At 42.8% G+C, this 10,651-nt stretch overlaps 1 protein-coding gene across 1 annotated transcript; it reads left to right on the top strand.

Annotated features, from left to right (window-relative positions):
* Nucleotides 1–5,009: 5,009 nt before the first annotated feature.
* Nucleotides 5,010–7,399, top strand: LOC133422532 (zinc finger protein 239-like). Its single transcript, XM_061712556.1, has 2 exons — nt 5,010–5,040; nt 6,263–7,399. The coding sequence occupies exons 1-2, from the start codon at nt 5,010–5,012 to the stop codon at nt 7,267–7,269; spliced, it is 1,038 nt and encodes a 345-aa protein (XP_061568540.1). The 3' UTR covers nt 7,270–7,399.
* The last annotated feature ends 3,252 nt before the right edge of the window (nt 7,400–10,651 follow it).

Below are 10,651 nucleotides of genomic sequence, written 5' to 3' on the forward strand. Positions count from 1 at the left end.
ACAATGCATTCTGCATTGTAATTGCGCCGTGCGCAGATATGAACATCATGAACATGGGGAATGTTTTGGAACAGTTGTCTCCCGCACATGATGGCATGGATGCAGTGCTTTAAGTGGACAAAAATAAGTGTCGGTACTCCCCTTATTCAACTGATGTCAGGTAAATTAGGCGGTGGGTAACAGCAGATGATTAAGTGATATATTTAAATACTAGGACATTATCCTGATTTTTAAAAAGAAAATTGTTTTATTGAATTTTCCAAACAAATTATGTGTAAACAAGAAAACGCTCACATTCACTGGTAGACAGTACTCGAGTTGTAAAAAAAAATCAGGGGGTTGGTGGATTTTATCATATGGGGACAGATAATTTGTGCTGAATACAAATAATATAATATATTACAAATAATAGCAGTGACCAAAACACCTGCAGAAATACTGCAGGAATGACATAGCAGCAGATAAATGCAGCCTTCTGTAAGCTTTAAATATCCACTGGGCTTACATCAAATACATCAAAACACAACAATAAAAAACACTTTTCTGAACTCAGAAAACTGGGCATACAGCAGGAGTGGGCCAGGGGTGGTGGGGGGGATATGTCACTCTTGCCTGTCTTCAAAACTTGAGAGCCCTGATAAAGGCTAGATGACTCGTCCGCGCTGCTGCGACGTCGTCACACGGCGGCCATCTTGCCACAGGAGAACTCGCTCAGAATAACATTGTGTTCAATGGAGCATGTACTGCTTAAACAACCTTAACTTGCTCCATTCTCAACAGATTTTCAAACAGTTTGGTTTGTTATGAACGTCAGAGATGTAGTTATGACACTGCATACTTGTGAATAATTATAAACATTGAAAAACGTACTGAAAATAACAAGAAACAGATAGCTATGACATGGTATTTATATTAAATCAATATTTCTATAGTATTCTTAGTAATATTTATATTTACATTATAACATATATATACATATATTATTACCTTATAACGTGTGTGTATATATAGCGGGGACGCGCCGGGATAAATGATCACGCTGCGCTCGCTTGCTCTGGGCGCAGACCCAATTAATCGATCCCTAATCCTGGCGGATCTAAACCTACTCTGTGCAAAATGAAGGATTTTCTCTGTAAAGACACACCATTTCTCTTACTATTACACGTACAGCTAGCTGAGTGTCTTCTTCTCCTCATTTGGTTGGGAGTTGCTATGCAGTCCCGCGGCCCTCGCGGCCCACACGTACAAAACTGATTTTTTTTTGGCGGCCCACTAGATGGCGCTCGCGGCCCAAGTGTGGGCCGCGGCCCTATGGTTAAGAATCACTGGTTTAAGCAGTACAGGCACCATTAAACACAATGTTAAAGTGAGCGGGCTCTCCTGTGGCAAGATGGCCGCCGTGTGACGACGTCGCTCTGCATTGGCAGCAGCGCGGACGAGTCATCTAGCCTTTATATATGTCTATGGGTACTCCGTACCGCTGCGTACCGGCCCACTTAAAGCACTGCATGGATGGAATATTCCATTTTAACGCGAAAGGGAGGGGGTGTGCTCTGTATTTCTCTGTATTTTATTGTGTTGTTTTTGCTTGTGATTTAAACATACAAAATTACAATTTATAAACACATGGATGGGGCTCACTCCACATTCCAGGGTCCCCCAATTAGACTAACAGCTGTACAGGGAGTGTGTGGGCAGCTGCTCTGGGGGCCCCTATGTATGGGGAAGTTTAGTGGGGCCCCAGGCGGTTGCCTACCAACGCCTCAATACAAAGACCGCCGCTGCCTACGGCGTAGGGTGCGCGGCGACGTGCACAGTACGTGGGAAATGCGGTCTTTTTTTCCGCTACTAAAACATGATTTGTAATGTGAATTTGCAACACTTAAACTACAAATAATAGTTTTTGACGTGACATCAGAGATTGCGCATGCTCTCTGTGAAAGGATGAGGCAAATCGGGTCGTAGCTGCTTCAACTGCGATTCCTTCACGAGGAGCGACCAGGATTTCAAACACGCTCGATTTTCTTGCGAGCTCACGATTTGTGATCAGGAGCTCGTCGTGAGGTGTTACTCTCTCGTCATGAGGTGTTAATCTCTCGTCGTGAGGTGTTAATCTCTCATCGTTACCCCACGTATACTGCACGAGGCACGAGCAACGATTGGGTCAAAATCTGTCCCGATCCAAAAAATAGTCGCACGACTGGAAAATCGTCTCAAAACGAGCCGATAATCGCACAGTGTATGCCCGGCTTTACTTGCATTTTTGTTTTCTACTCTTTTGAGACATGAGAAAAAAATCTTAAAATCATCAATAAAACCCCGAAAGGAGGGTTTACAATTTCTCCATTTGGCTTAATGAATATGGTACTTACCCAGTAACAAAATTATATTAATAATATCAGAAACAGAAAATTCCAAATCACCCATGAAGAAAATAATATGGCTTAATTCAAAAGGTGGAACATTATTAATTTTAAGAGAAATCCAATTGTGTGTCTGTCCAGAAACAACGAGACAAAGGACATTCATAAAACAAATGATCCAGTGTTTCTTCATCCTTTTTGCAGAAGGAACATTGATCTACCTCAAATTTAAATCTTTTTTTAAGAAATTTTGTCACAGAATAGACCTTATTCATAATTTTAAAATGTACTTCTTTAACTTTAGGCAAAATAGGCCATTTAATACATTGGGAATACGTTTTGTTTAATGTGTTTATATTTACCATGCAAGAATCATGGAACAATCTGAATTTAAAAACATTACAAATAAATTTATTACCACACTTTTTATCAGTCAGAGTACATCCTTCCATTAATAGATTTGGTAATACATTTGAAGCTGTATTATACACCAAAAAGTTCTGAATTAGGTGAATTAATGGTAGAGGAATAACGCTACATATTTAGTTGAATTCTCTATGAGAACAATTGAAATTATATATTTTTTGGAAATCTGTCTAACTTAAAAGAATCTCTTTACTAACCATTAAAGCAGCACTATGTAACTTTTCCACCTTAATATCATATTTCCAGAGTCATTGTGATGGATCAACTTCCAACAGGTTTAATGAACCTCTGTCATGGTCTGAGGGGTCTGTATCGCCTTCACTGGCACTATGTAACTCTGAGGAGCATGGTAGGCACCCTGCCACACTAAAAAACTACACATTTTTACGGCTTTGACTGCTTTATGGCATACGTCACTTCCCCCTCCTTCCCGATTCGTAGTCCAGACGAAAGCTGGGCGGGGCGTGGAGCGCAGAGCTCAGGAGAAGCTGGTATATAAGCTGGGAGGAGGCGGAAAAAAAGAAAGCGGGAGAGTAACAAGCTAAATGCCCGGACAAAAATAAACATTGGCCCGGCGTTCACTCGCTGGCGTGAGCTGAAAGACGAGGAGGGATGTCCGACAAGAGAGAGAGAATTGTTATCTTACAAATGTAAATGTAAATTCTATGTTCAATAAGAACCAAAATTAGAAAGTTTTCACATACACCTTTTTTTTTACATTTTTCCTGAGAACTGTAAAATTGTGCAGGGCTGATCTGCAAAATATAAGGAATGGGCATTCAGTTATTCACAGGTTATAAAGTATTTTTTTATTTTGTCAGTAAGTATGTTGGACTACTAATTTATGACGAAGTCCCTCTAAAAAACGTGACAGGAAAAAGGTGCAGTAGAACAAAACCAGAGCGTTTGTAGTTTGGGGCGCATTATCTGGCTGAAACAGGACAGGGGGGGCGGGGGTGACTTCACTAATAAAACCAAGTTGAACTTAGTGATTTTCAACATCAGAGGCGCGGAGGTGGTGACGTCAGAAATAGTCCCTGCTCAGCCTGCTTTCAGAACCTCACTGAAATGGTTACAGAAAAAAGTATCGACTTGGAGCGGCTCTACTCGTCTCAGCCCTAGTGCGAAAGCGCAAAACGGGTAGAACCGAGCTAAGGCGGTACTAATGCAAAAGCGCCAAAAGAGTAGTCGTGTTCGGACAGGTCTGCTCCAGATTCAATTCAATTGTATTTATACAGCGTCTAATACAACAAAAGTTGTCTCTAGGCGCTTTCCAGAGACCCAGAACAGATCTACTCGCAGACAGTCTTCTTAAAGGTATAGTCTGTGATCGTATTCAAAAACATTTATTGTTATACTGGGTGAAATGGTCCTTCCATCCTGAGAGTAGCCAGTGAATAATGTGTTCAGAAAAAGGAATCCTGTAAAAACTCTAACCAATCTGTTTTTTGCGGTCCGAATGAAACGGATTGGTCAGAGGACCAGAGGCTTGGCAGGGAGAAAAGAACCAATCAGATGCCTTCATTTTAAGCCCCGCCCACGCCCCCCTCGGTCCCATGCGCGCACTCGCCACTCTGCCTCCAGCCCCCGTGTCCACTTCCCACGGGTCCTCCTCGGCTCAGACTGTCCCAGTGTAACCTACCCCCCCTCCCCTCCCCTCTGCCACGGACCCCCAGTATGTAGTTATTATGTAGTTATTTCCAGAGCGGCTCGGTCCCCGCTGTGTGTGAGAGCGGGGAGCAGCCGCGGGGGGAGGGGGTCGCCCCTCCGTGACCGTCTCCCGCAATGGCTGGATGTTGCGGCCCTTATCGGCTGCAGTTATTTCCAGAGCGGCTCGGTCCCCGCTGTGTGTGATAGCGGGGAGACGCTGCTGGGTCTGCAGGGTCTGGACACGAGCAGCCGCACTGAAGCGCCGCAGCAGCTCCGGCTCGGAACCAGTATGGGTGTCCGTGGGGATGGAGGCGTCTCCATCCCGGCGAGGGGGGAGAGCGCCGGTAGCGGTGCGCTGCGGTGCTGTGCAGGCTCTGTTGCCACGGCTACGCCGTAGGGCTACGCGGCGACGCGCACCATTCTGCGTTGGTGTAACGCGGAACCATAAATCAGCCTTCAATGTGTGCTCTGTCTGCTGTTCTGAACTTCTCTGTGCTCATTTTGCTGGGACGTCGGGTCCCTCCGCCGAGACACAACTTTTGCGGTATGCGTTCATTGTTGTGTCTAAAAATGATGCGCAGTGCCAACCCAATCAGAAATGGTACAGATATTCTGTGATAATTTTTTTTATATTTATAAAAAAATAAAGGATCCCCATAACTTTGATGGGGTGAGCAGGACGCACGTTTGGGTGGGCACAGCCCACCCCTGCCCCCCCCTAAAACCGGCCTCGCTTACAGGTGAATGAGACATGGGGTAGTTTTGTTGAAAATGTGCTGTCGAAAATGTCCTGGAAAACTCGACTCCTGCAAATGCGCGTTCCCCAAAGTTTGTAGGGGCGGGGCTTTGGATGGAGCGCTGACGGGAAGGGGAGGAGGGGGCGGGGCTTAGAGGAGGTGCCACTTTCAAATCTTGCTAGCTCTCAAACATCAGGGATTATACCTCAAGTGTCCAAAGAGAAAGCTTGAAGAAGTGTGCTTTTGTTTGGTAAATTTAAGTGATTAACGATGTCCAAGTGAAAAAGTTTGGGTTGTTGCCAAAAAATATATATATTTTCACTAATTAGTGCCTCTTAACGGAGCCTGCAAAAATGCTGCCACTCACTCCGCCATCTTAGATCCTCTTCATTGTCAGTAGCTTTGAACTGAGCAGCAGAAAACATAAACATGTGACCTTCCCAAGAGACTTTTAAACTTGACTACGTCTGAATATATAATATAGATGTAGACTGTAGGCAGGGCATTAGTGAATGGGATTCAAATTCGAATGTATTTTTATTCATGTATGAGAGAACTTCTGAATAAACATTTCCATTTGGAGATTAATAACTTTATTCTTATGTTAATGTATTGAATGCAACACAATACTTTTAACGGTCAAGGAATTAACAATAATAACTTAGGCTCATCAGTAGTAGTGACAATGAACATATCATTTTAAATGAACATGAAACACCTTAAATTGGCTTCAAATCAGACAAAACCAAATAAACTTCACCTCAATAAATGAAAGTTCCAAAGGTACAAATTATCCATGCTGGGTTCACTGAGTTACTCCACAAGCCCTGAACAAAGGATGTGACACTTAAGACAGCCCAGTTTTCAGGCCGTGTCCTAGTGGTGCTGCAGTGGTTCACAAACTTTTTTGCCAGGTCTTTTGTACATAACAGAATTTTCTGCTTAACATAGCACGCATACATAAAACTCTTCATTGTTTCACTGCGATCATGACAGACAGCACTTGATTTGAACTGAAATAGGATTTGTAAGGTCAACCAACAACAGGATCTAAGTCTTTTTCTCTTTCCTTACAGAAACATAAAGCCAAAGAGAGAAAAAATAGGAGGGATAAAATCCTCACCACTTCAACAGGTCTGAAGGTCCGAAAGAGGATTCATACTGAAGAGAAGCTGTACACCTGTGATCAGTGTGGGACATCTTTTACCGAACAAGGTCATCTAAGGAGTCATCAGCGTATCCACACTGGAGAAAAGCCGTACAAATGTGATCAGTGTGGGGCAGCTTTTACCCAACAAGGTCATCTAAGGAGTCATCAGCGTATCCACACTGGAGAAAAGCTGTACAAATGTGATCAGTGTGGGGCAGCTTTTACCCAACAAGGTCATCTAAGGAGTCATCAGCGTATCCACACTGGATTTAAGGCTTACAGATGTGATCAGTGTGGGGCAGCTTTTACCCACCAAGGTAATCTAAGGCGTCATCAGCGTATTCACACTGGGGATAAGCCTTACAGATGTGATCAGTGTGGGGCAGCTTTTACCCAACAAGGTAGTCTGAGGAGTCATCAGAGTATTCACACTGGGGATAAGCCTTACAGATGTGATCAGTGTGGGGCAGCTTTTACCAGACAAGGTAGTCTAAGGAGTCATCAGCGTATTCACACTGGAGATAAGCCTTACAGATGTGATCAGTGTGGGGCAGCTTTTACCCAACAAGGTGATCTAAGGAGTCATCAGCATATTCACACTGGAGATAAGCCTTACAGATGTGATCAGTGTGGGGCAGCTTTTACCCAACAAGGTAATCTAAGGAGTCATCTGCGTATTCACACTGGGGATAAGCCTTACAGATGTGATCAGTGTGGGGCAGCTTTTACCAAGTCAGGTAATCTAAGGAATCATCAGCGTATTCACACTGGATTTAAGCCTTACAGATGTGATCAGTGTGGTGCAGCTTTTACCGAACAAGGTAATCTAAGGCGTCATCAGCGTATTCACACTGGATTTAAGCCTTACAGATGTGATCAGTGTGGGGCAGCTTTTACCCAACAAGGTGATCTTAGGCGTCATCAGCGTATTCACACTGGATAAAAAATTGTCTGTGATCAGTAGGGGCAGCTTTTACTTGGAGAGCTGTTTTGTTTTCAGTTTCAACTGAAAAATGTGTTTTAAATTTGATTTTTCTCCAATTTATGTTCCATTGTTCCATCATTTAAATAAAAAAGTTATTTGTTTGCCTGCTGGATCTCAGTTTCCTGCTCACTGCAAACTCACAACAAGACATCAGTGTCAGAATATTAGAAAAGAGACACACAGTAGTGCGTTTTTCATGTGGTGTTTATCAACATGTACTATTCGTACTGGATTTAAATTACCTCTGGACCTGCAATATATCTAAAATGACACCATGACATCTGTATTTCGTTCAGCTGATTAACACTAGTGTTGGGTCCCTAAATCAACATAACATAAATTCATAACTTAGGAAAGACACAGAGACTGTAGAATGATCTTTAAGGCGCTCCTGCAGGAGCGGGAGAGCACACTGACAGAGGCAAAGCCCCTGACAGCAAATGCTTCCCCTAAGACCCTCCCCTTGCATGAAGCTTTTTATTGAGAAAACTGTGACAGGAAATTACCATATAAGGATCAGTGAATGGACAATGGGAGGAAACCGATGGAGAAACATACATGGTAACAGAGGATGGTTAAAAAGGTCACACATGTGACTTTTCAGTTAAAGAGCAACTAATCTGTGGTATGCAGAAACAGACAGACATCCTTGAAAAACACAAAGGGTCAAGGGGTCAACTAAAAACAGGAACTCTGTTGGGGGTTTTGAACAGATGGTCCAACAAACAATGGTTCAGTTGTGGAACAGCCGACCCCCCGTGACAGAACTCAGGAAGTGCTGCCCTGTCGTCTGTTAACATGTGATAAGCATGCGAAAAACAGCAGTTCTCCAAGCTGACTTGATTCTGATAGTTTTCATAAGGACAAACTAATTCAGAAGATTAATTAATCTCACACTAGATAAGTGAAGTCTGTGTTGTACTGCCATCATTCTGTTGAACAATTCCCTTTATTTAACACTACATTTTAATATTGAGTCAAAAGCAACTGAGCAGACACTTAAGCATTAGATTTTTTTTACTGCATGATGCGGCCACATGTGTCCTCGTTATTCTGCAGATCTGGATTTCTTCAAAGACCCCGTGTGAAGCTTGATGTTGGTTAATTTCTGTATGATTATCATCTAAAAATATCAGATCACTACACTATATGGGGTGCATATAGACTAATGTGGTGTTCATCTGGCATGTACATAACATGTAAATATGAAGATATGTGAATGATGTATGCAGATATGAGTATGTATGCACGATTTAAATGTAGCATGAGTTATGAGCATGCGGGCATGACTGGTGTGACAGAGATTCATTTAATAAGGTCAAAATATATTTTCCCTCATCCCTTCCACCCTTTCAATCATTATACTATCGTTCAAAAGAATAGACTAAGCACACTGCAGCAATCAGACCAGAATATCTGCAAATGGAAAATCATCAGTCTTCTCCACGGGGGGTCCAACAGGTAACTTCTTATGGTAAACTTTAGTCAGGGACATTTCAATCAAGCAGTGGAAGACAGGAATAGTGACATCATGTATGATTTCCAATGTCCAAACCAAAAATCCACTTAAGGCAAGGCAAATTTATTTATACAGCACATTTTAGCATCAAATCAGTTCAAGGTGCTTTACAGAATAAAAATATGAAAAAATAGTGGCAGAATAAAGAAAAGACTCAAAGGGGACCTATTATGGCATTTAATGTATATTTTAAACAGGCCTTGGATGTCTTAAAAACAATCTAAAGCTTGTTTTTTCTACATAAAACAGAAATCCAGCCTGTGGGCCATGTCTAGTTTTACCGCTTCTAACCTCCTTCTCTATGAGGGATTCTGAGGGGGCGGGGCTATGATAATGAGGCTCTGTGCTGATTGGCTGCTTGAATGACGTGTAGCAGGGGAGGGAACAAAGCCTCGCTCTGGCCAGCGTACACAAAGCGTGTTCCATGCGAGGGAGCTTCGGCGACAAGATAAATTCCATTGCTTTATTTTTTTTGTATTGGACTGTCCTAACTGGCCGCGAGTTTAACGGTTTCAGTGTGGACAAAGAGCGTCCGATGTCACGCAGCACGACACGATAGTCGGACGCTCTCATTCAGTAACATGGTGGAAACGGATCTTAAACCTGAATTACGGTTCTGCGTTAAATCAACGCGTACCCTGCGTTGGTGTAACGCGGAACCATAAATCAGCCTTTAGTTACCTGAAGAGGGATCCGGGTCACCTCGTCTTCACACTAATTCACACAGGAAGATTGAATTGAATTCTAAACAGGTACACCAGTTATTTACTCTGATTCCTCATCATTTCATTTATGTTACAAGACAAATGAATCATGTTAACTGTAAAGAAATCACAACACTGAATTTTCACAAATGGCAACTTTATTGTTGAAAAAATAAAAGAACATAAGTTGTATATAAATAACATGTATGCACTATTGCTGGTTCAAGGAAGGACCGTGCATCTTCTGAAGGTGTCGTTGAACAGCTTCAGGTGCTTGGAAGATCTGAAACCATGAACAGAAGAAAAATGTATTACTAATGGAGCTCCGGTTTTACCTAACACTCCGTTAGGGAACACTGGAGCCACCGGGGCCACTCACCGGTCCGGTCCGCTGAGCGGCTCCGGTGCTCCGGAGCTAAGCTAAATACTTAGCCCATGCAAAGATCATACTTGTAGACAAATATAAATAACATAAAAAACATAACGTCACTTACCGTGACTCGTGTGCAGTTGCCGGGTCTGCGATGTGGGAACTGATCCTTTTATGAGGGTAAATGTCGATGCAAAAACTGTCCCTCGCTGTGAAAACAGTCACCGCTTCTAAACAATGGCGGACGCTCCAGCCGGCTGATTCTGAACAGCTCGTAGAAGTCACATGACACTGGAAGATTCAGCCGGGTGGGGTGTACAGACCCTGCAGATTTTCATGGTTCATCTTCTCTGTGTTGGCAGGGTGAGGGGAGACCACTTTATATATGTTAAAACAAGAAAAAACTTGTTTTTCATAATAGGTCCCCTTTAAACTAGAGTTACAATTTGGGACCAAAATGAACATTGTTTAAAGATAAATGAAGTATAGTTTACAAAGGCAGTTGTAAACAAATTCGTTTTTACCATTGATTTAAAGGAATTTAGGATTTCAGCATTCCTGCAGTTTTCTGGAAGTTGGGATGGGCCCCTGCATGAGTTGACCACCACTGCAGTGGTCAGTGTGTCTCGCTGATGGTGGGTTCTGCTCTGTAGAGGCTCAAGGCACTGCTAGGCCCTATATCATCATCAGAATCAGAGTCTGACACACACAGTAGGAGTCTCTTCTACTTTGCTGGCTCCTCCGGCT

Source organism: Cololabis saira, chromosome 21, assembly GCF_033807715.1.
Source record: "Cololabis saira isolate AMF1-May2022 chromosome 21, fColSai1.1, whole genome shotgun sequence".
Lineage (NCBI taxonomy): Eukaryota > Metazoa > Chordata > Actinopteri > Beloniformes > Belonidae > Cololabis > Cololabis saira.